Source organism: Populus alba, chromosome 6 (assembly GCF_005239225.2).
Source record: "Populus alba chromosome 6, ASM523922v2, whole genome shotgun sequence".
Taxonomy (NCBI): Eukaryota; Viridiplantae; Streptophyta; class Magnoliopsida; order Malpighiales; family Salicaceae; genus Populus; species Populus alba.
The window spans coordinates 12,679,726-12,705,718 of NC_133289.1; the positions used below are offsets into that span (position 1 = coordinate 12,679,726).

The 25,993-nt window shown below is 35.0% G+C and overlaps 3 protein-coding genes across 3 annotated transcripts; 2 read left to right on the forward strand and 1 right to left on the reverse strand.

Moving 5' to 3' along the window:
* Window positions 1-5,026: 5,026 nt before the first annotated feature.
* LOC118036553 (alpha/beta hydrolase domain-containing protein WAV2) lies at window positions 5,027-8,719 on the forward strand. Its single transcript, XM_073409633.1, has 8 exons — window positions 5,027-5,465; window positions 5,690-5,725; window positions 5,846-5,924; window positions 6,025-6,079; window positions 6,182-6,298; window positions 6,855-7,019; window positions 7,412-7,655; window positions 8,023-8,719. The coding sequence occupies exons 1-8, from the start codon at window positions 5,228-5,230 to the stop codon at window positions 8,070-8,072; spliced, it is 984 nt and encodes a 327-aa protein (XP_073265734.1). The 5' UTR covers window positions 5,027-5,227; the 3' UTR covers window positions 8,073-8,719.
* Window positions 8,720-9,554: 835 nt separating this feature from the next.
* On the forward strand, window positions 9,555-14,790 carry LOC118036554 (PHD finger protein ALFIN-LIKE 4). The gene is made up of 6 exons (XM_035042269.2): window positions 9,555-10,017; window positions 10,374-10,501; window positions 10,612-10,644; window positions 11,797-12,025; window positions 12,976-13,111; window positions 14,263-14,790. The coding sequence occupies exons 2-6, from the start codon at window positions 10,405-10,407 to the stop codon at window positions 14,521-14,523; spliced, it is 756 nt and encodes a 251-aa protein (XP_034898160.1). The 5' UTR covers window positions 9,555-10,017; window positions 10,374-10,404; the 3' UTR covers window positions 14,524-14,790.
* Window positions 14,791-20,408: 5,618 nt separating this feature from the next.
* LOC118036555 (protein PLASTID MOVEMENT IMPAIRED 1-RELATED 1) lies at window positions 20,409-24,766 on the reverse strand. The gene is made up of 3 exons (XM_035042271.2): window positions 24,499-24,766; window positions 22,028-24,291; window positions 20,409-21,921 (listed from the first exon to the last, which is right to left on the reverse strand). The coding sequence occupies exons 2-3, from the start codon at window positions 24,289-24,291 to the stop codon at window positions 20,772-20,774; spliced, it is 3,414 nt and encodes a 1,137-aa protein (XP_034898162.1). The 5' UTR covers window positions 24,499-24,766; the 3' UTR covers window positions 20,409-20,771.
* Window positions 24,767-25,993: the final 1,227 nt, after the last annotated feature.

Below are 25,993 nucleotides of genomic sequence, written 5' to 3' on the forward strand. Positions count from 1 at the left end.
CCCCAAAGTGCGATGGAAATGTATTATGGTTAATAACTAGAAATGCAAGTTTCTTGTATATGAATTATATTGTTCAAAATAACAAATGCTTTCTACTTTTTGTGTCTCAATTCTTTCAAAGATAGGATAAGTTTATCATTCCTAGTGCGATAACATATTTACTTTGGAAATAATAAATGTCTTTTTAGTGCCATAACATATTTTATCTTGGAAGGGATCAACATGTTCTTTCTTGTTTAATTGTATTTTTCTCTGAGGATGGAATAAACACTACATCAGCAATGAGGATAGATACAATCTCCCTAGGGTGCAAGCCTCTCAAACCTTCCAAAGATGAGATGGATTTACCCTCTTTAGTGCAATAACATATTTACTTTGTAAGTAATGAATTTCATCCTGGTGTTATGACATATTTTACATTGGAAGAGATCAACATGTTCTCTTTAGTGCAGTTACACTTTTCTCTAAAAATGTGATAGACACTGCATCAACAACGAGGATGGATACGGTCTCCTGAATACGCAAGCCTCTCAAACTTCTAGAATAAGATGGATTTACTTTTTCTAGTGTGATAACACATTTACTTTGGAAGTAATGAACGTCTCCTTAGTGTTATGACATATTTTATCTTAGAAGGGATCAACATGCTCTCATAAATGCCATCACACTTTTCTTTAAGGATGAGATAGACACTGCATCAACAACAGGGATGGATACGATCTCTTCAGGGCACAATCCTATCAAATATTTCTAAGATGGGATGAATTTACTCTCTTTATTACGATAACATATTTACTTTGAAAGTAATGAACGTCTTCCTAGTTTTACAACACAGTTTACCTTGAAAGAAATTGACATGTTCTCCCTAATGCTACATCACATTTTAGCTTGAATGGGATAAACATTACATCGGTAATAAGTGAACACCTACAAATGATATCCCTTCTTAGTTCCTAGAAGGCAGAACCATCATAAACCTTACTAAGGTTAGATGATTTGTCGCTCACCATTATAAATGATCTTCTAAGTATAGGCGTTAGACCTAGAAATAATCCCTTTAGTATAAGCGTCAAACTAAGAAATGATCTTCTAAGTATAGGCATTAGACCTGTAAATGTTTAACTAAATATGGGCAATGAACCCAAACAAGAACTCTACACAAAGACTCTAAACTTGTGAAAAGCAATATGGAGATAAAAGAATTATATTATAAAAGAAATGATGTATACGACAGAAGAATACATATATACATATAAAAAGGATCTAAAAATCCAACTTAGGCTCCTAAGATAGCTACTCTTTTTGCTGGGTTACACTAAGACTGACTAGGAATATATATGTCAAATCAGGGACTAAGACTAGATGGAAGGTCGTATTAAAATCTGTTTGCATTCCCTTTGAAAGGTTAAAGAAATACAGGTTAGACATGACAAGGAAAATCTTGTCTCCCACCATCTTGGTCAAAGTTGTCAAACCCCTGAAAGATTATTTGAACTCCTTAGGAGAATTCCTTAAGGCCTCAAACTTTGAATGGAAACGTTGGGCTTCTTTCCTTACAGCAGTAAGCTCAACTCGTAGACTAACTTGGGAGGCCTTAGTTTCAAGAAGCTCCTGCATCAGGGGAACCACCTAGTTATAGGAGGCCTCAATCACTTTTTTCCTGGAACTCAACTCAAGGGTAAGGCTTTGTGCTTGGTCCTTCAGTGTGGTATAAACCACCTTAATGCTTCGTAATTTGGCCTCTATAATGAATTTTTCCTTTGCAATCATTCGAATGGGGAGTCAGGTTTGCTTCTTCCCTAGATAAGGAAAGATAACGACCCCTAGTTTCTATGTGGTTTATGACCCCTATTGTTATCTTCAAGGAGGTAGGGTCCTTAAGAGCAAAGAGTTTCCTAATAAGGATGAAGGAATCTCTCCTTCCCTTTTCACCTTTGTCTCCATTAGTGACACGAGACAAAGACCCCTAGGCAAACTCTTTATAAGAGGTTCTAATGACGTATCTCCTTCTTCTTCAGCTATTAGTCTTGTAGGGACAAATAAAGGTTAAATTTTGAAATGATGCGATAAAGAAACAAAATGGCAGAATGGTTTTATACTTACAAAACAACGTGGTAATATCCTTTAGCCATTTTGTCAATTTCATAGTTAGTGTGGGTCAAATTCAAAAGAGGGACCCTTTAGTAGAGGGGACAACCTTAGATTGGTTGCAATCTTTCTCAGCGATTGACTGTCCTAATATATCTTATGACTAACCATTTCCCCTTTAATTTATTGACAGGCATTGACTTCCTAGCTAACATGATTTTTAAATCACCATTGCTTCTATTAGCAAAGGTGAAGAACCATATCATGTTGTTGCTATAATCAGTGCTAGTGACCAATTGGTAGCAAACCATGAAAATATTTACCATGGGCTCAAGCCCAACCATTTTACATAATGTTTTGAAGGAGGACATGATTGTCCACCTGTTGGATGTAGCTGGTCTGAACCTAACTGATAGTAGCTAGACAAATCTCTCACAAATCCTTGGAGAGGAAATGAGTATCCCATCGTATGCATGTAAACGAGGGCAATAATTTCAAAATAACCCTAGGAGGTGCCTAGGGTTAGTTGGTTGATGCGATCATTAGGGTGAGGCACTTGGGCTACATACTTATCAGGTTAGTGACAAGCCATGAATCCTATGTTTGTAGCACATATGTTGTTGGGGACGTCGTCCTTAGAGTTTGAGGCAACTTTATTCTTTCTTCAAAGTCTCTAGTAGGGGCAGAAGATGGACTCCTATGAGGGGATATTCTCTTATCCTTCTCATTAGAGAAGGTCGCTAATGTGGCACCCACTCTTACTCTGGAACCTAATTTGAGGGACCCATATCCCTTGTTACTCCTTCCAGGTTTTGGTTGAAACATGAACTCCTTATCAATAGATGTGACACATTTTTTTTTTTTTGTAGATGGGTTTAATGTTCCTGTGCTCCATTAGTTTTGATTAAAAAAGAAAATTTTGGAAAGAGGTCTTATGGATGGCTATACGAGTTTTTTCTTAGATTAAAGAAGAGGTGACTTTATGTTTTTTTATGCGAGAGTAGTTTTTTCTTTCAGAAATCAAAAGAAAGTAAAAATGAAAGAAAAGTAAAATCAAGAGCGATTAAGGTTATAAAGAAAACATCATTTTATCTCCACCATTGCATAAAAAACCTTTCATATCACCATATATCTCAAGAAGACTACTTAAATACTACATTGAAAACCAATCATCTTTTCATTCCTCGAGTCAAACCTTCTTCTCGTAAAAAAAAGACACATGGACTTGAGGATCCCAACAGTGTCATAAGAGGTGCACACATTCTTATGGAAAAGATAAAAATGGTCCCATATACTGTTGATAAATGCTTTTCAAAATCTGTTTATAATACCTAATGATTTGGGGGGCTATTAATGGATCAACATTTATTATTTTTTGTTTATGTGGGACTATCTTTCAGAAGTATAGACAAATAGAGGGTTATAACCCACCATCTCTAGGCTTAACCAAGCACAATCTCATACATGTGTGGGTTTGAAGAGCTACTAGACCTATCATCTCTGGGCTTAACCAGGCTTTGAGCCTAGACGTGTATAGGTCTAGTGAGCTATTAGACCCACTAGCTCCCAATGTCTATAAGTATAGAAAGCTATCAGATCTATAGATGCTAGGCATATGCTCTCTTTAACTTTATAACCGTGGGTCAAAAATATTTTATCCTGACTAGTTAGAGATATTTCTATCCTGATAAGTCAGAAATATTTTTTACATTAACAAGACAAAGATATCTTATCCTAATACGTAAAAGACTTTTTATCTAGACAAGAAAAAGATATTTACTAATACGTCAGGAGAGATCTCATGGGTTATAAAAAAGAAGAAGAAAAAGATAACCTTCTATCAGGTTTAACTTTTTACTCTTTATGTTTCCATGACAGTTATTTTGCAGGTAATAAGCATGATTTACCAGCCACTTCGCCAAGAAATGATGGATCATATTACCAAAACCATGAGATTAACAATCTTTATCTTAGGCCTCAACTTGGCCTTGAAGCCTATAGGATAAAAACGGACTTCAACACACCTATGCCAGAATATTATTTTCAAGTTAAAAGTTTAAACACTAGTATTAGTAGTAATATAAATCAATTTTGGGATTTTAACCAATATTTTAAAAATCTAGGATGATAAAAATTCTTTGACATAGTATTAGAATTTTAAAATCTTATAAATTTTATTCTTCTAATTATAATTAAATGTAAGAAAATGTTAATTTCAAGCTTTTAAATTAAGATAGCGTTTTTGAAAAATGATTTTATATTACTCGCACAATTAAATTAATTGATGTTTGGTTATCAAAGCTACACTAAGATGTTAAAAAAACCATTTCAATTTAAAATTTATGTCTTTTAAAAGATGTTTCCAAAAATAATTTCTACTTTCATTTCTCTAAAAAATACATAAACTTCAATTATCTTTTTTATAGCCAAGCCAATATAAAAATACATTTTATCACTGGCTATCTAAACCAATAAAATTATTAAGTAATCATTCTTTGTTCATATATTTTTAATTATTATTATTAAACTTTGTTTGGTCGAGGAAGTTAATCCAATAATCCTTCGATACAAAAGCCTGACATCAAGACATGAGATAAGTTTTTTATTGAATTGGATTGTAAGTTGATTCGTTTGAATTCAGGTAATTTAGCAGGTCAACCTACAATCTAATTGATTTAATCAAATATAATTGAGAACATATGAGTAAACTCCAATAATATTGTTTTTTAATTTATTTTTGAAAACAAATTAATTCAGGTTTTTTTTTTTTTTTTGACTTCATGTCCAAACAACATCGTTTCTTTTAAAAGTCCAGAACAAATTGTTTTTGATAAAGATGCAGGTTGACTTGGGAATTGACCCAGTCACCCAGCCACCCGAGCCTTGAATCGGGTTAAATCTCAGGTAGGCCTCGGGTCTAACTCTGACACCTGTGCACCACATTCTCCAACACATTCCTTTCACCCCAAGATCCAAAGAAAAATGGATAGATAGATTCACCCAACACAAACGTCAATGTTTTTTTCGGTTTTTCTATTTCAAATCAAATCGTAAACAAACAGCTCCCCACGGTCACCGCAAGATAGAGAGAGAGGGGGTGAAGACTGCCAAATCAAAACGATAAGAGCAACAGTAGGAAATGGTGTCGTACATGGGTGTGTTGCTGTACGGAGTAGGAGGCATAGTGGTAGCAGGGATGGCTTTGCTTGTAGCCTTTCAAGAGAAGCTTGTCTACGTCCCGGTGTTACCCGGTCTCACTAAATCCTACCCGGTCACTCCTGCCCGACTCCGTCTCCTTTACGAGGACGTTTGGCTCCGATCCTCCGATGGCGTCCGCCTTCACGCGTGGTTCATTAAAGCACTCCCTGAAAGCCGAGGTCATCACTCCAATTATTTTCGGTCATTCATTTATTTCTTAAATCTCAGCTAGGGTTTAAATAGGCGAACATGAAATTGGAATTTAATTTAAAGTAAAGGATTATTATTTTTAAAAATTTAATTGGGATTAGGTTTAGTTTAAATTTGAACGTGTCATTTCTTTAGTTGCATTCATGATAGTATAAATTCCGAAGCTCAGAAATTAGTTTTGATGGTTTTGCAGGTCCGACTGTCCTGTTTTTCCAAGAGAATGCTGGAAAGTATCCTTACCATGATTTACCATCATATAAGTATTTGTCCTGTATTGGGTTAATTCAGCTTTAAGTTTTTTTTACTTATTGGCTCTCTGAAACTAGAGGCCTTAACAATTAACCTTCAGACATTGCCCATCGTCTTGAAATGGTCCGCATAATGATTCAGAGGTTGCAGTGCAATGTGTTCATGCTTTCATATCGAGGGTATGATTTTGCTAACCACTTTCTTTTTGTTTATATTTCTGTATTCTTGCTGCTTGTCTGATTGAAAACAAATGCTCCGTCATTTCTTTTATCTAAACAGTTATGGAGCAAGTGATGGATATCCTTCGCAGCATGGAATCACAAAAGATGCTCAGGTGTGCTGTTCTCTTGGCCCTGTTACCTTTATCTCCCAATGGTTACATGCGTAGACTATAGCTTTGTTCTCAGCCCTTATATGCTTTTCTTTCTTTGGGCAGGCTGCTTTGGATCATCTTTCACAGAGGACTGACATTGACACATCTAGAATAGTCGTGTTTGGGCGGTCACTTGGGGGTGCAGTTGGGGCTCTGCTCACAAAAAACAATCCTGATAAGGTATTGCTCCAGATAATTCGATTAGTACCATATGCTGTTTATTTTTGTAGTTTAAAATCTTGTTTATGTTTTTCCCTGAATAATGAACAAGCTTTTACTAATCATGTCATGTGGCTTCATGTATTTATGTAGTTTAAAATCACTCGTATTGTGCTTTTAGGTTCTCATAAATTTTGATGATACAGTCTCTTGGTATTCATCTTGTTGCAGATGCTATTGTGATGGCTAGGACAGTTCTTTATTCTTCTCCTTGTATTTTGCTTTCATCTTGCATTTCTTTCCAGTTTAAAATATGATAATCTTGATATGCTATACCTTCATTTTCTTTTTCTCCCAACTAGTCATTTCATCGACATGAAAGAAACCAAATAAAGAAGGTGATTTGTCCAAGCTCACTGCAATTCAATTAGCACACTTACGAGTTACTATTTATCTTTGTTACTGTTTATTGGAGTTATTGTAATTTATTCACATTCCATTTTGAGTATTAATTTGTTTTTCACCCCTTTTTTTCTTGTGTGTTTGTCATCATCTTTTATCTGGTCTATTCTTTCAGGTTGCTGCATTGATCCTGGAAAACACTTTTACATCCATTCTGGACATGGCTGGAGTTATACTGCCCTTCCTAAAGTGGTTTATTGGAGGCACGAGTTCAAAAGGGCCTAAACTTCTTAATTTTCTCGTACGTTCTCCATGGAGTACCATTGATGTTGTTGGCCAGGTGAGGTTAAATGTCAGTGGAATGTCAAGCTTTTCATTATTGACTATTTGTGAATGCAAAGCACTTGTGCATATGAAAACGAGTGGAAGACCATGTCAATCATTTGTTGCCACCCATAGGACATCATCTATATCTTCTATTATTCGAGAATATATATTTGGAGTTATAGGCTGGATGTGTCCCCTGCTTCTCTTTGGTTTGTGGAAGAATTAAAGTGCATGTTCCTATCCTGTATGATTTGCTTATACAACACAGGTTGTTGAAGTTGAACTAGCTATTTTCAGAATTGCGTTTCTGGAAATGGCAATTACAGTTCGGTGACTCTTTTCTATTTTTTTTTTTGTAATTTCCTCTTTCGATGTGTCACTGTTGGATTGACCTTCTTAATGCAGATTAAGCAGCCAATTCTTTTCCTTTCTGGATTGCAAGATGAAATGGTTCCTCCATTCCATATGCAAATGCTCTATGGTAAAGCAGCTGCTCATAATAGAGAATGCGTCTTTGTGGATTTTCCTAATGGCATGCATATGGACACTTGGCTTGCTGGTGGTGATCACTACTGGAGAACTACTCAGCAGTTTCTTGAAAAGCATGTTCCAGAGATAAAGGAACATGATTCATCCCATGATGACAAAGGTGATTCCTTTTCTTCTTGAAATCTTATGAAATTATGTCTGGAAAAAATCCCCTTTCATGTAATAGCTAAAGAAAAAACTGGTATCTGATTATATTTGATGGGATGGACTTTGCCCCTGGATCTGGGTTTTTCTAGTCTTCTTCTTCTACACCATTTGATGTTTACTTTTGCGCGACCCATGGTTTGGATTTTTAGCCTTCATGAGAGAGCCTGCACAATCTCTCTAGCTTTTCCTTTCTTGTTGCGCTTGATGACCATTACAGCTAATTTCTTGTAAACAAAAGATGATCTGTCAGTTTTCAAGCTTTATACTTTGATGGTCCAATAAGCTTGTATTCAATTGACAAGTCTTTTTTTCCGCCGCAGGCACTTTCATTGTATATGAAGACTCTGTTTACCTGAGAGAAACCACCTGATGCTTATCCTTTACAGCCTGTTTTATGTTGTGTTACCTCGTATTATACATTTCCATGTTATTATCATATCATACCCATCTTAGGATAGATGTGGAATAGCCAGCTCTAGAATCTGAGTTGTGGTGAAGATTCTTATCACTGCTGTGTTGGCCGAAGCTCAATACTCTCTACACACTTCTTGATGAAGATTTTTATATTTCTGCTTCCAGATATTGAGGGGAGGTGATTCATTTAGAATTTTGAGATGTTATAAATTGGCTCAGGGCAGCACCTCGAACTCAAAAGTATCGGTACCTCGACTCTGTTTTTTCCGTGAAGTTGCAGAGTAAAAGCACTTCGTGGGTTTGCTCACAGAATAGTGAAATCAGTCCAAGGCATTCTGGTTTTCTCAGAGAACTTTTGTTGGTCTCACAAGCCTCAGCAGATGTTCAGAAAATATGAATGCCCACTGGTATAGTGTACACCATCCTGATATACATCTCCTTAGCTAGCAAACTCCTCCGGCCTGCTGTGATTGTATGAAATAAGAAGTCTCAGAAAATTGAAATAAGTTATCGGAGCTCAGATGCCGGACTGGTTGTATGTTTCCACAAATCTAGGTGTTTTGAAGTTTCCTCAATGCTAGTTATTTATATTGTTTGGAGGCACCTCACCTATCTTAACCTGCGCACTTGATCACTAGTTTAAGGTTCTCAGCGGAAGGTCGATCTATAAAGAGCCAAGGAGACTAGTTTATTAATTGTAGTTTATCAATCTTTTATGAACTTTAATTATGGTTAATTAAGAACTTTTATGGCATCGCAATGCCCGGTTCTATTTTCCAGTTAATTAAAATAGTATTTATTTTTTAAAATTAATTTTTAACATAACATATTAAAACTATCCAAAAAAATTAATTAAAAAAATAAAAAAGTTTTAAACACATTTTTCAAATAAAAAACAAACGTACTCTGAAATTTGGAAGTCCACGGGGCAGGTTAGGCAGGTTAATATCATGGCAACTATAATTGAGTTGGTTGTCCGTGCCACATTAGGGTATATTTTATTTTTGACTTTAAAAGTATTTTTAAAAATATTTAAATTTTTTTATTTTAAATTAATATTTTTTAAAACATTTTAATGTGTTAATATTAAAAAATAATTTTAAAATTCCCCGGGCAGGTTAATAACACGGCAACTATAATAGAGTCAGCTGTAGGTGTTATAGTAATTTTTTTAAAATATATTAAAATAATAATTTTTATTTTTAAAAATTAATTTTTTGATATGGTATATAAAAAAAATAAAAACAGTAATTAATAAAAAAAAATTTAAAACGGAAAACAAAACTGTATGTTTTCTAAAAAGCAAACAAGCATGACACGTGTATGACAGGTACGTGATCTTCAATCACCGTAAAGCAAGATGGCTCTTGATTGAGATCTCGTACTCTTCTCCCTCTTTGATTCCCATCTTAATTCACAGGTGATAGAGAGAGAGAGAGAGAGAGGAGTCCTTCAAAGCACAGGGATTAGAAAACCACCCCAGCTCACTTCAGCATCCCCAATTTAATTCTGGATTTGGATTCAAGAAATCTGTGTGCTCTGAGGCTGTGTCTGTGAGCTGAGTGAGCCCCAACAACATCACATCATGGATCCTCCAGCCGAGGATCGAATGCGACGTGGATAACGAGAGTCTCTATCATCCACGTCAAACTTGTTTTTTTTTTAATTGATTTATAAATTTCCTCGACTCGTGGGTTGCAGAGAAAGGCAGACAGGATCTAGTTTATACTTTATATTGAACTCGGCTGGAGAATTCACCTCAATTAGATGTCTCAAAAGCTAGCTTAAAATCTGATTTGAAGGATGGAAGAACACCCTCTCAATCTCAGATGTTGATGATTGTCAAAGAAATATTAAAAACTACTACTTGAGTTGAAGGAAGGAAGCAAACAACAAATTAGGTGGGACTTGAGTTTTTTCTTTCTCTTAATCAGTGATAGGACCTCTACAGTTAGAGTGATGTTTTAAATCCTTTTTTAAAATATAAGGAATTCACCATCACTTGACCAGAAGTTTATTAGTCATTGGGACTAGTTTTTTTTTTTTTTGTGGCCTGTCCCTGTCTACACTCTCCTGCTTCTGCTACCAAGTACTGAGAAAAAGAAAAGAAAAAGAAAAGGAACTTCTTTTTTGGATTCTTCATAAATATAAATACCCCTCCAAAACAAGATAGATTTCCTTTATTATCTCTCTCTCTCTCTCTCTCTCTCTTTTATAATAATTAAATTATTTAGTATTTATCTTGGTCTATCTGCAGCACAATTTGTTTGTTTGAATTGTACGGGAAAATGGACGCAGGCGCCCAGTACAACCCCCGAACTGTAGAGGAGGTTTTCAGGGATCTTAAAGGCCGTAGAGCTGGAATGATCAAAGCCCTAACTACTGGTTCTGCTCTCTCTCTCTCTCTCTCAATTCTCTTTTCGGATTTTAATTTCGCATTGTGAGTTATGTTACGTCTGTTTGTGGTGGTTTTTCTTTTTTCTTTTTTTTGGCAGATGTAGAAGAATTTTATCAGCAGTGTGATCCTGGTTAGGGTTCTTTTATCTTTCTACCATGCTTTTTAATTTCTGTTCATTACTTGGTGGTGTTCTGTTGTTTGAATTTTTGTATATTAAAAACTCTATTAGGAGTAAAGTTCAACTGATTAATAAAAGCATTGCTATTTTTTTTTTTTAAATAAAAAAACTGGTTAGTGCGGCTTTAAGCTTAAAATCTTCTTCTTTTTTATACGATTGTTCTACTTCACTTATTTTCGGCTTCGCACTTGAGATTTAAGTTATTCTTTTCAAACAGTTATTGACGTTACTTGATTGTTAAGAAGGAGAAATACTACATGCATTTTCCATAAGCTACGTTTCAAGCCTCCACAATCTTGAGTTGGGGACAGAGAAGTGTTTTCTTCAAAAATTCAAGCAAACTTTGTTTAGGGATCCTTGAGCGAATCATTTTCTGTTGTGCATTGGAACATTTGGCATTGATCTGGGTGGATTCTTCTATTTGTGTCGAGATGAGTTCTATTTGCTGTATTTCTGTGAGTTTTTCAACTCCTACTTACACTCCACTTGTTTGTTATGATTCCAAATATCGATATGCTGGATTTTGTATTATTTATGGTTTCAGATTTTAAATCCAGTGGTTGTCTAAAACAAGTTGAAATTTATACTACCTTAGAAGTATGCTTGATTTGGTTTCAAACCACAGAAAAATTAACTTTGGACGTAGAACTCAAACGATCTTTTATATTTGTTCTTACGATTATCAAGCTTCTCTATTTTCATTCATTTGGTTCTGCTAATTAACTTTTCTTGACGTCTATAACAAAGTCAAGGGTGATAATTAGGAGCTTTATTTTTCTTACGTTTCAGTGTGGCGTTTCTGTATAATTTCTTGTATGCCTTCTATTTGCAGCTTAAGGAGGAACTGCACCTTATCACTTCCAATAGCATTTTCACCTTCCAGCATCTCTGATTGCATTTGATTTTTTTGAGATGCATGCTGATATTACTGTTTCTGTTGTGATCTTTGTTTGCCGAGTGATTTGGATAGCTTGCGAAAGAGAAAAATAGAGTTATAAACTTATTGCCTCTTATTTTATTTTTAATTATAGTTATAGTCTCTCACTTCATTTTAACAGTGGATGATGTTCAAATATACATGTAACTAACTAGTGTGCCCTACAGAAAAGGAGAATCTTTGCCTGTATGGGTTCCCTAATGAACAGTGGGAAGTCAATTTACCTGCTGAAGAAGTGCCTCCCGAACTCCCAGAGCCTGCACTTGGAATTAACTTTGCCAGAGATGGGATGCAAGAAAAAGATTGGCTCTCTCTAGTTGCTGTTCATAGTGACGCATGGTTGCTTGCTGTGGCTTTCTACTTTGGCTCTAGATTTGGTTTTGATAAAACTGATAGGCAAGTCCCCCCCCCCCTCCTGCTTCCAACTTTGGTGTTTCAATGTCTACGTAAAAGAATCTTTTGTTTTTTCTAGTTATTTAGTTTTCCAAAAAAGAAAAGAAAAGGGGGATCAGACGTCCATGCACTTTCATAGTCGTGCTCACAATGTCTGTTATGTTCTACATATTGTAATTTAACCGAAGCTTAGGATTTGGCTTTCTTGTTGGGAATTTAAATCACCCCAGATCCAGTTTATGGAGATTTTTAATAGCATTGTTCTCAGAGCCCACAATTTAATGTTTGTGACATCTTGAATAGAAGAGAAAAGGGTATGTAATTAAGAATGATCAGCTATTTGTTTTATGGTCTCATCTGATTTCAAGGTCTGATAGGTTGAGATATGCTCATATCATTTATCAAAATTCCAAAGTAATTATTTATTTGCAAGAAAATTGTTTGACATTTTTTTAATACAATTGATTTAAATTGTAGAATTTAGAAACTAAATTCTTAACAACCAAGTTAATGCTGCATGCCAATATCTTTTTTATACCGATGCCTCTACCTTTTTTAATAGCAGTATTGTGAAGTATAGATTTTTAACAGAGATTTGTTTCTTGATGCAGTTCTATATGAAAAGACATTTTCTCCTGTCACTTTAGTACAAGACGTATGAGCTTGTTGTGTGATAAAGTAGTTTGTGTTTTTAACTCTTTGATGGCCTCATCTTGGTGAGACTGCTCCTAAAAGCGATGAAACAACAGTTGCATTAACAAGATTTTTTTTCCTCTTGAAATTAGCTTACTCTGCTTGAAAGATTTTCATGGTGGAGCATAGAAACTTGCCTCTCTAGTGTTGTGTTTGTTTTCTTTTCTTTCATTCCTTCTTTGCAATACGTGGTTGCCAGCTGATGTGAATTTGTCTATCAACTTTCATTTCCCAATCATATAATGCAAGTTGTGACACAGGAAACGTCTTTTCACTATGATAAATGATCTCCCAACAATATTTGAGATTGTAACTGGAGCTGTGAAGAAACAAGCAAAGGAGAAATCATCCGTCTCAAATCATAGCAGCAACAAGTCCAAGTCAAACTCAAAAGGGGTAAAATTACTCTATTTTTTTTTCTTGATTGATTAAATGATTTGGGAATATCAGCTACACCATGTAATTCCTTCAACTGCTGAATTCAAATGGATATATTATTTTTAGCCTCTGATAAGAGGATTAACTAAAATTTAATCTTTGGTTCCCAACGTTACATTTTTTAAGAACTCAATTATGAAATTTAAAAGGTTCTGTTTAACAGTGACCAATTGTGCACTGGACTGATTTCTTTGCCATGTTTGATACATGTTTATTTTACATGACACCCCCATCCCCCTCCCCCACTTTATTTAAAAAAAAAAAACTTTTTGTGAAAGGTGCATGGACATTTCATTCTCAGTTCACAGTGTCACTAGGTTTGGTTTGGTATGTTCAAGGGTGGACCTACAGCATTAGCCGGGGAGCCATGACATCCCCAAAGTTAGAAAAAGTCTTCATTTTAGAAATCCTAAAAATGCAATATATACTTGAATTTAAGGTTTGTTTCATAAAAATATACAACCCCCCCCCCCCCAAAAAAAAAAAAAAAAAAAAACAAAACAAAACAAAAACAAAAACAAAAAAGAAAAATTGTTAATTTTATTTCCAAATGTATACTAATATATTTTATATTGAACACCCCATACCTAAAATCTAGTTCTGCCCCTGTCCGTATTATGTTTCTTGAATTCATGACGTCTTCACTACTTTTGTCAAACCCTGCCAAAAATATGGGTATACTAACATGTACAAGGGTTTATCCCTTTTTCATACGAAGCTTGCTTTCAAATCCTAATTTAGTTCAGATGGTTTTGTGCATATGGAAATCATCATGGTTCCTATTGGTAGTGAGTCTGCAATGGTCTGATGTAGTTGAAGATAATAGGTTGCAAGGGTATCACATCTGTTTTGTCTGAGCCAATGATTAAGATGTTAAAAAGGAAATGATATGATTGTGGACTAGCAACCCAATCCTGAATGCTTAAAAATATTATAGGAGCACGATTCGTTGTAAACACTAAGTTGTTTCCCACCATTGCAAAACTTGGTGTTTGTGTTTTTCCTAGAGACAAAATTGTCTTTTCCAATATGATTATTGATGTCATGATGTGATGTCAAATGCTAATTCTGGTCACTATTACATGCTAATTTGATGAATATGAAAACAGCGAGGATCAGAATCTGTCAAGTATTTGAAGGGGCAACCAAAGGATGAGGAGGAAGGACTGGATGAGGAGGAGGAGGAGGAGCACGGGGATACTCTGTGTGGGGCTTGTGGAGAGAACTATGCTGCAGATGAGTTCTGGATTTGTTGCGACATATGTGAAAAGTGGTTCCATGGCAAGTGCGTGAAGATCACTCCTGCCAGGGCTGAGCACATCAAGCAGTACAAATGCCCATCATGCAGCAACAAGAGAGCTAGACCTTGATATTAATATGGGTGTGGACCCTCACCTCTGCACTCATCTCATGCTCAACTCAGCTAACTCTTTAGCCAGTCAGGTTTTCTATGTTGTGCCATGTTACCACAGCATGTATGTATTCAGTACTTTGTTCTTGTGGACATGATGTTATTTTGTGTATTTAGAGTATTTGGTAGCTTAATTCACTGTTGATACCATATTGGGATCTATGTAATTTCCCGCGCGTAGGAAATCATATTCTGTGTCATAAAGGAAGAATGTTCTAATCATCCACATCCCCTTGCAAATTTTGGTAAAGCAAGAGTGGCTTTTTTTTTCTTTTTCTTTTTTAATTTGAAGTTTAAATTTCAGGGTATGACATTTCGCTTATGTGAAACCATGGTTTTCCTTGCAGGTAAATCAACTAAAGAAGACATTATATAGGAATTAAAATGAGAATTCTTATCCCACTGTCGATTCCTTAGCAAACAAAGCATTGAAGTGAGTAGATTTGCCAGATAAGGTCTGCAGCATAACAAAGCTCTTTCAAGTATGTGTTCGTCTATATATAGTATGTATGCATGCATGCATTTTTTATTTTTTGAGAAAAAAATAGAAATAAACAATCTGAAAAGGAAGAAGATCCAGCTTTCAACTTCCCAGAAAGCCAGCCATTCATCAATGAAAATTGTAGGGTGATGCAGGCTTCTTTCCAAAGAATGGAATGGTCTCACCATCAATCTCCATTGCCAAAGAACCAAAATAATATCTGTCTATTTCATAAAAAGCATGACTAGCAACATTTTTTTCTTTCCATCCTTTGTGTCTATTGGCAATTCAAATTTCTATCCTAAACTGTCTCGATTGTGTCATCGACAAACCGAGGTATTTTTCTGTCTTGATGATCGAATTCTTTGATATTATATGTGCAAACCTACTACAGAAGACTTGGTTCGAGATTTTAGCAACTGGGTTGACTGTGATAAGTTCGCTAGATTTTCACAGCTCGTGTCTCACCATGATAAGAACTTCAATCCCTATAATGGTGCTTGATGATGTGAGCTGTTTGATTCAAATACCTGTTGTAGTTGCAGGAGGTAAAATTGTTGAAATCAGATTTATTAGCAACTTCTTGTATCCGTAGCATGTCTGCAAGTTGCTCGCTGCTCACATGGGAAAAGAAGATATTTGCATTTCATGGAAAGAGAGAGTATAGCATGTTTTCGCTTCCCCTACTGATTAACAGTAAGGACAATGATTCGATTCTGTCAATTTCTTTGTACTTTTTTTTAACGAAGTTTTTCCATGCAACTCTTGAGAAATTAATACATGATTTTTTTTACATTTTATTTTATTTATGAGTAATTAAATTCTAATCATAACAAATAATTAAAAGACTGTTAATTTGCTATTAGTTTTTGTACTTGGAGTGGACAATTCATACATTTGATACGACTGCGTTATACATATCATCGCTCATCAACCCAATTTCATGTTTTTTTTCCCTAACCACTGAATTGGGTGTGGGATTGGATTATGACAGAATGGAATATTGAAAAAACATATTGTATGGGATTGGATTATGATAGAATGGGACAATAATAAAGTTAACCTCCATAATTTATTTTCTCATATTTTTCTTCTTATTCAATTATTTTTCTCTTTTTTACACTCATCACTCTTCTTTTCTATTTTTTAACTCGCTTGAATTTTTTTCTCATTTTAACTCAATTGAAAGAAATTAAAGTCTGGAGGTTAATTTGCAATTTTAAAAAGTTAATTTGATCAAATTAGAGGTTTAGTTGTATAAATATTGAACTTTGATATGTAATTAGAGACTTGATTGAAAAAATCCAAAATTAAGGACCAAGTTGAAAAAGAAAAGTGATTATAAGAGCTGAATTTAACAAAATCAAGGGTCAAATTAAAGAAAATTGAAAGTTTGATGATCAATTAAGGGTTTAAGTGCACAAATCAAAAACTAAGAACAAGGATTAAAATGGTGCTAAACTTTGGAGTTGATGATTAAGTTTAGTAAGGGTGAAATTACATGAAATTAAGAGTTAGAAAAGTAATTATGGTTGCAATTAAAAGTAAATGTAAGAATAGGAACTAAAATGAAATATGTTAGATCCCAAATTAACAACATCTTATCCCTAATGAGCCATCACTGTATTTCAAATTATGGGCTGATGCAGTTGGCACTTTCAAACAAATAAATATGGAGCTACAAACCTTTAAATTGAATAAGGTTTGATCCAAATAAAAGATGTGCACCCTCTTTATCAAGATTAGGTGGTCTTCTACGACAATTACGTCAGAGTTACTTTAACAAAGCTTTGAAAATGATCAACTCAATCATCGATAAATGTGATACTCATTTCACAACACCACTAATTTTTTTTAGTGTGTTCACACTTCAAGCCTTAACAACATGTTCTTATCAAAGGTTGGTCACATTTCTCTCAAGATCAAAAGGCCATAAACAAGCTCCTTGATTTCTAAGTTTGGAAAAACTTCAAAAACAAAGTTTGTTGCAAAACCACTATTGAAAAACCAGCATAGATATAAAGCTCACAGCTGTGAGATGTACTATAGAACCCTCTTATTTTTATCAAAGAGCTAAGCTTTGACCAATCTATATTTGAACCCATTAAAAACCATAGAAAAACTCTATAAATACCCCAACAAAACTCTATAAATACTCGTGGAAAATCATAGCAAGGGAGAGAAAGAGGAGAGGAAAAGATTGATAAAGGAACTCTAAAGTATGAAAGTTTAAGAGCCTAGCACAAAGATTTCAATAATTTTGAGAGAAAGTAACAAACTTAGAAAAGAAGAAACTAAAGCACAACAGCCATTGTTTGAGCTTGGAAGGTATAAAATATTCATTTATCTTGGTAGATGATGTCCACGAGGCATATCTCTAGCCTGATCTTTCATGTTTTATGGTGTTTTTGAATATTTGTTGCATTATATTGCTTTTAGCTTTGATTTTAATTAATGCACAAAATATTGTTTTTTTCTTTGTTCGATCACGTTTGGAGTTGTTTGTTAATGTTGTTGGATGTTTAGAATATGCTTAGATGTTTAGATTAAATGAAATATAGTGATTTGAAAATCTGATAGTAAGGTTATTTACGTTTTTTTCTAGTTTGTTAGTGTGTGTTCTTGGTTCCTGAGCATGGTTTTTATTCCAAGTGTTTAAAGAGTCAATTTTGAATCAAAATTTGATATTCTTATAAGTTGTTTTAAGTTGTCAGTTTTGAAATTTAGAACCTTTTGCATGATTTTGATGTTATTTGTTAGTGTTTTTTATTCAAACATGTTTGGTTATAGTTATGTAACTTGTTTGAATGAAGAAAGCATGTTTTAGAAAATATAAAATGCTAATTTTTTAGGCTTGACAGAGTGTTGGGTTTCTAGGTTCTTGAACAATGTTTTTGGAAAGAAAATTATTTTAGCTCTATGATTTGAATCAATTTTGGTTCAATTATTTGCATAAAATCCTTTAAACAACTTTATTAACTAATAATCTAGCATTTATTTGCATCAATAACATGTTTTTAGTAGGTTTTAATTCTAAGATTTTGGTTTTGAATCGAAACCTATTTTGATAACATTGAGTGATAATATGAAATGAAAAATTACACTAACCCTCCCAAAGTTTACTTGATTTTTCACTTTACCTCCATTGTTTCAAAATTATAGTTTGCATCATTGGTAAAAAAAAAAATTTAAAATAAAATAAAAATATAAATCTACCCTCATAATGTAATATAACACAAAAAAAAAACAAATCAGTTTTTTTTTCTCCCTTATTTTCCCCCTCCTTCTTCTCTTCTCTCTCTTCATCTATTCTTTCCCTCAAAACATCAGCAATCAACAATCAAAATTCATGCCTAAATCTCATTGAAACTAATAGTATATTTTGTTAATCAAAAGATAGAAATTGCATACAAATTCCTTGACAAAAATACGAGTATAATTTGTTCTTCTCTATTTTTGGGTTCGCTAGATAGGAAAACCAAAACACCCAATGAAGCCATGATTTCATAAAAGGTCTATTCTTGTAAGCCCAATAGAAGAAGAGGAGGAGGAGGAGGAGGAAAGTAGTGGGCTTGAATTGGGTTTCACAAATTGGCAAAGAATTTCTTCTTCTTCCTTGAATTTGTTTTTATTTTCATGAAGCGAAAAAGCGATATTGCTAAATCAAGATCGTTAGTTTTTTAAACTGCAGGCGTAAGAGATTAAATGCATTGCAAGGACCTTTGCTTCTTATTATGGAACCAATAAGATTTCTGTGGATTACTTTTAAATCCCATGCATCTTATGTATTTTTATTTTTTCTGGAGATGTTGATGTTTAAATTTTTTCCTCTGTCTGGTTCAGTTGCTTAGCCATAACATGTGCAAGAAATGTTAACAATTTCACTTCATTCAATCTAGGAAAACTGAGAAGAAAGTAAACAACCTCATACCTCCAAACGTGACCAATGGCAGAAAATTTAGATGACTTCGATGATTCCTCTGGAAATGGAGGAAAGAGGCCAGCTGCAAAGGGGCAGTAGGAAGCTATCAAAAGATCTGGTGTTCTTCCTCCACTGCATAATCTTTGTATTTGTCTGGGAACGATCATCCAAATTCATCACCTGGAAGGATAAAAGGAAATGAATATTTTAGAAGCTATTTAAGTTTAAGAAAACTGAGCAAAAGAAAAAATAAAGATAAATTGTTTTACTTCCCCTGCGTAGTGAGATATGGTAAAGCTAGTACGAGAAAGCTTAGGCTTGATTATAACCAAACATGAATAAACTTTAGTTTTGATAGAATTCTGCAAGCTTCATAAAATGTATGAGCAGTGATGTATCAAGTAGAATAAAAAGCTAGCTGCATACCTGGAGATTCATCGAGAAGTGCTATGATACCCCAGGTTTCTGCAAACGATTGAACAAGCAGTTAAAACTATGAGAGACCACGAAATAGGGAGTTGGACGATTCATATATGGATGAGAGAATATAGAGGGATGACTCAACTAGTAAGGTCTTAGGTTTGTGTTTTAATAGTCACAAGTTCGAGTTCTCTCAGAACTACTGAAAACTTATATGATTGTTAACTTTAGGGCACATAAAATTAATTGAGACACGCACAAACTAGTCAAATACCCATGTTAATAAAAAAAAAGTATATACATATATACTGCAATTGGACACAGGTCCACCGACTATCCAATGCTCTGTCAAGCATGATATTATTCAAATAAATGAAATTATAGAATGAAAGAGTGTAAAGCGACTGTAAAAGACCTTGTCAATCAGATCCAGAGCATCTTGGATATCAACAAATTCTGTGTAGCTCCAGTTGATTTCTTCTTGCAAATACAAGATGAGTCACCATATACCAAAACTCAGCAAGGCCAATAATGCAAATGGGTGGCCAATGGCTTTGTCAAAAAATTGTAAGCCCGAGTGAATTGCTGTTCTAGTTTTTCCTTTGTAAAGTTGATACAGAACTGCTCAAAACTACATAATGTGGCAGTCAGCTGTGCATGCATGTAAAAATACTACTACATAGCAAATAATACTTAAGGCTAAAGGCTCACCTGTTGAAATTGAAACTTAGAAAACCCTATACATCAAGAACTCCAATTAAAGATGGAGTTTGGATCTTGCCCAATAGAATTGTTAATTTCATCGACAAGTTTCTCTTGTCTATTCATATAACAGATGTAACTAGTGAGAAAACATTACAGAGAGCTATGTGGAAATCAAAGCACTCCAACACAGTTTTCTTGGTTTTTTGACAAACAAAGACGAGTAAAAGAGCATGGAAAAAAGCATTTTGAATGCTTTGTTCATCAAGGTCCAGAATAGCTGCATCATGCTTGCAGGTAAAATAAGTTAAAACAACACTTTCTTCAACAGAACATAAATTACGATGCACAAAGGCATGATTAATGACCCTACAAATTTATAAATGAGGAATACAGATACAGCAAAACAATCCGTAAAGTTTATCTTGCATTGCATGACTAACGCTGGTTGACCACACCTAAAGTAAATACAAGTACTCGAGCAGAATACATGGATCTCATATAGACTCAAGGGCCATTCAGTAAACTGTGTGCACTAAGGAAAACAACTCGATTCCAAGGATTTATATATCATATGGTTCAACATGAATCCCCTGGGTATTGTACCAAATCAGGATGAGATTTCCACAATTTCCAACGCCAATGGTGAGGTGAACCCCTTTGAACAGACTTCAATACATGCTCAACTCATAGCAACCTGATAGTTTAATTTGGAAAAAATCACATTCGGATTCCTTTTATGGGGTTCCTTCCATTTTGCACCAGTACCATGAAAACGAGATGAGACGCTCCATAAACTGTCACCACGCTGCACCTTTGTTGTCAGTGGGGGTGCTGATTTTGTAGAAACACCCTTGGATTTTATAGACGAATGCTGATTGCCCTTCCCCATTCCATTAGCAAGCAGCCAACGAGAACCAGATTGTTGCTGAGATGTGGTACCCCATAGTTTCTTCTTGCCCGGCTCAGACTTCAGACCAGCAACATGCACTTCTGTGATTTGGTACTGAGGAATTCCTTCTTCCTCCAGAGCCTTTTCGCTTGTCTGCTTCTCAACCTCCTGCTTCACCACTGACTCTGACTCGTCATCTTCTTCATCATTGTTTCTTAACTCTGAGACCTTGCAGTATATTTTTGGCTTTGGTGGGACAAACACTCTCTCCACTTGAATCAGAGCAAGCATTGGTGTACCTACAGGTTCATAATTTCTAAGAGGATCCCGAAGTTGCACCATCAGTGCTACAGTAAAGTTATTCCCCAGCAAACCACACTTTCTACCAGATCCCTTTCCACGTCCTCTCCCCCCTTTTGACCCTCCTCGAATCAAGTCCAAGGAGCTAGCATGATGGGCAGCAAGTATCTTAGAAGTTCGCTCACTAATTTGATCTTCATCACCAATATCACCGGAATCTAGCCGCATCCATTCATCAAGAGTCAGTGACAGACCCATTAATCCATCGATGTCATCTGCACTATCTTTTATGTCCAGCAGTTGCAATCCAGCAGTTCCTTCCAAACCGAGTGAGCCACTGATGTCAACACCCTTTCCCTGGAGGGAGGAAATTTCTCCAATAGATTGTGCTCTGATGTTCGAGGGTGCTTCCTCATCTGACATACCAGATTGTATTCTCAATCCCTCAATTGAGAGTGCTTCTATCTTATCCATAGCCAAAGGTGCAAGATCTTCTAGAGATACGTATTCTGAGCCTGTCTCACTACCCAATGAGCCTGAACTGAGCTTATTAGATCTGGGTGCAGAAGATCTGTCATTCACACTTATTTGCTCAAGAGATGCATCATCCATGGTGTATTCTTGCTGTAACAAACTTTGCCTGAACCAGGAAGAAACAATAAAGTGAATGCATAATTTGAAGAAATTTGAGAAAAAGAACAGCATGCCTTTCTAATTTCACAATGAGTGTTCAATCCAGCACAAACCTCACAGGTCCCTCCAGAGTGGCACCAGCTTCCCATGCTACTTGTTGCATTGTTTTCCCAGTGATATCTTCCAAAGGCATGAGCTTATTTGCTTGCATAGAAAGCTTTTCAATTCCAATTGAAGCCAATCGCTGCTGTATATCCACTATACCAGAACCCATTTCTGCTGGTACCACAACGGGACTAGAAACTTGCATGATCAAGTGCCCACTGTTTTTCGCTTTCTGGAAAATTGAAGGATTCATGGACCTCAAGAATCCACCGTTCTTTGTCTGCAGAAATGAACCCAGTCCTTCTCCAAGAGCAGGTAATTCAATCGGCTCTTCAGGAGGCAAATTGATAGGACTCCCAAAGCCACCAGAGCTCTTAGGTGGAGAACAATCAAAAGCCTTATCATTCAAGCCCCATTCACGCATTAAAGACTCAGTCTCCAAGTCTTCCAACATTCTGACCCTTGCTTTTCCACTGACAGACTGAGTTCCCATCAGCTCCTCCTCAGCAGCTTGGATAACTGATAACAGTTCAAAATCCTCAGAGAAGTTTCCCAACCCAGATGCAGTTGAGGCATCATAGTCACATTCTCTTTGGTCACCATAGTCCACATCAAAGTCAAACAGAGAACCACCGCCAGCTAAGGCATCCTTCTCAAATTGTCTTAACAAGCGTTCCCTAGGAGACTCAGGTTCACTCTCTGAACTCGAGCCAAATGGACTTTGCTCCATCCCTAGCATGTCCAGGAATTCATTTGCCACAGATTCAGTTAGATCATCCAAGCTAAGCGACCTCCCCCTACTAATAGTTTCATAATCAGTTTTTACTTCCGTGTAATCCTCCTTTTCTTCAGGGGAATCAAGCGCGTCACTTTCCAAAATGGAAATGCTTTTTAGTGCAGATTCCAATTCTTCCATCACAGACTCTTTTGAGCATATTTCATCCTTGAAATTGCAATCATGTGACCCAAGCTCGTCTTCATGATTGCTGTTTTCCGCATCATGCAGATGAAGCTTAGTGACCTCTTCACAAGCTACATGACAACCAGTATCCATTTTAACATCTACTGTAGAAACATCTGCAGACATTATGTTAACTTCCTCTGATGACAATTCTATCCCCTGGTCAATCACAGCAAATTCACTATTTTCACTCTCATTTTCTGTTCCTTTTTTTATCAAATCTGAATCACAGATGGAGGGTTGTTTAATTGGCTCAAGATTTTCAGTGAACACATCAAATTCGGGCTTATAACCTGAAGCATCCAACTTGTCTTCAAATTTCTGATGCAGGATATTTACAGGAATATCAAGTTCTGAACTTGATTCCGGCAACACCTCATGGAGATCTTTTACATCTTCTACAGAACGAGATGCAGAGCGGCGCTGCTGGTTAAAATTACCAGGAAGACTTCCAGTACGATGTACCATGCTTTTGCCATCACCTTGACAAAGTTTAGGTGCTGGTTTCACTGTTCTTGCATTATTCAGCTTCACCCTCAGCAGCTCATTAACATTCTGATTATTTCTGGGGAAGATGGGAGTATCACTAACCACTGTGTACCCAAAACTAACATTCATCTTAGCACCTTTAGCTTCTCCTGACAACTTATAACTTGTAGTCCATTTTCCCGAGCTCTTGTCCTCCTCTAATTCCTCCAATGTGAGAGGAAGCAGCCTCGTGAGGTCAACCCTATGCTTCCCCAAATCCAGGTCCATTGCCCCAAATAGAGCTGCATAGAGCAAAAAATGTTTAGCCTCGTACTTAGCTGAGTGGTGGGGTCCGCTCCTACTCCCATATACAACGCACGTATGCGTAAGCTTCTCCTCAAACTCTGTAATCCCTTCTAAAACCTTGACAGGGCTCGTCACCAGCTCGCCATCCCGTCTCTTCCAGTGAACACAAACACTTAAATTGTCAAAAGTGGAGGGAAACCCTTCGATGGAATGGACTTGAAGAGAGAAACAACAATTGAACTCACGGTTCCTTGCATTTGAAAACGCTTTTAAAGGCTTCCAATTCCAAATTGACTTCTTGTCCTTGCGAGACGGGTCTTCCCTACCATGTTTATTATCAAGCTTCGATTTAGGATCTACCAAATGGGTTTTTCCAGTTGATCTGGGTCGATTACTAGATGTAGAAACGGAGGCCGTTCTTGAAAGGTTTTTGTCAAGATAAAGGGCTTTGCTTATAGTTTCAATTTCACTCAACAACTTGCCATTACCTGAATCCTCTCTGATCTTTTTCCCGCCTTCAATTTTCGACAACATCATCTTCTCACAAATTCAAAAAAAAAAAAAAACAGATTATTAAACAAGAGAAACCCATGACCATGAAACATAAACTCATAAGACAAAAATCAAAAGAAATTAATTAAAATCAACCAGTTAATTTACCTTCCAGTTCATGGTAATTAAATTAAAAGAGAACGGGTCTTTCAAACAAAAACACAACAACAGAAGAAGATATATAAAGCATACCTTGGAATGGCAAAAACTCTTTAAATTCGGAACAAAACCTAAAACAGCGGGGTCAAAGATTAAAAAAAAATCGGATTAAAGAGAAAAAACCCAGAATAGATTAGGAAAGCAGAGAGAGAAAGAGAGCCCAGAGTGGATGTCTGTCTGAACTCCGTTTATATCGAAGGTTCCTCGCTAGGTAGTAATATTTTTCTTCTCCTCTTCTCTTTGAATTGCCCCTCCCTGCCTCCTCTTTTAATCCAAACTTGGCTTCTAACCATCTTCCAAGTAAATGTCATATATATATATTTATCATGTCAGTGAGTTGTTATTTACAATTTACATCGCTGTTAGAGCCCTTTCTTTAAAATAAATAATTCGATATTGTGTGAAGGCTTTCTACAGTAATAAATTTTACTTAAAATAAATTCTAAATAAAAATATTTTTATTATTTTTATGGGTTTTTGAGTTTTATAATTTTTTATATTTATATTTTTCTATTTCTTTAAAATGGTTCCAGTAAAGTCACTAATAACTCCTGAACGCTATAAAACATTCCATGTTTTTGTTAACTTGGTTTAAATAGTTTTATAAAAGTTTTTTTACTTGATAAATATTAAATTAATTTTAAAAAAATATTTAATAATTTAATGTATTATATCCAAAACAAAAAAAAAATTATTATTATTTTAATATATTTTCAATTAAAAAATATTTTTATAAAAATATTATATATTACATTATCAAATATACACTAAATCTATATTTCAATTTTTTTTAATGTGTTTGGATGACTATTTTTTTTATACAAGAAAATACTATGTTTTTATACTTATTTATACACACGTGGGATGCTTTTATGATATTTTTATAAATAATGCTAATTACTAATTAGACATAAATATACTATTTTTTTTCTTATAAAATATCAATAAAAAAAATCTAGACCTAATTCATATATATATATATATATATATATATATATATTTGTAAAAATCTATAAATATGATATTCTATCAATTCTTTTATAGATAGTTTTGCAAAAACATTTAAATTTAACTATTTATATTTAAACTGAATTCAATTATTTTATTTAATTTTTAAATTGTAAATTCAATTTTTGAAAATATAGTTCAAGATTTAGAAATTAAGTAAAAAATATATTCTTCTTCTTTTCAAATTCTTTTTCATTGGTTTTATTTTTTTCCTCCAAAATTGAACCTTACACGTATTTGTATTAAAGTGAACGTATATGATATAGCTATTTTATGTATCTAAGTATTACTATACAATTAATAAATTTTGTGGAGATTACGCATAGATGACGTGGGAATATGATAGCAAAAAAAAAAAAAAAAATGGCGTTAGATTGGAGCGTCTAATCAAGCGAAAAAAACGGAAATTTATGTTTTGTTTGGACATGGGAGCGTTTAGGAGGCGAGGCTTAGCTGTCCCATTTGCCATTCGGAAATGCTTTGCTTGCATCTACCAAATACTTTCAAAGCGGGAAAAATA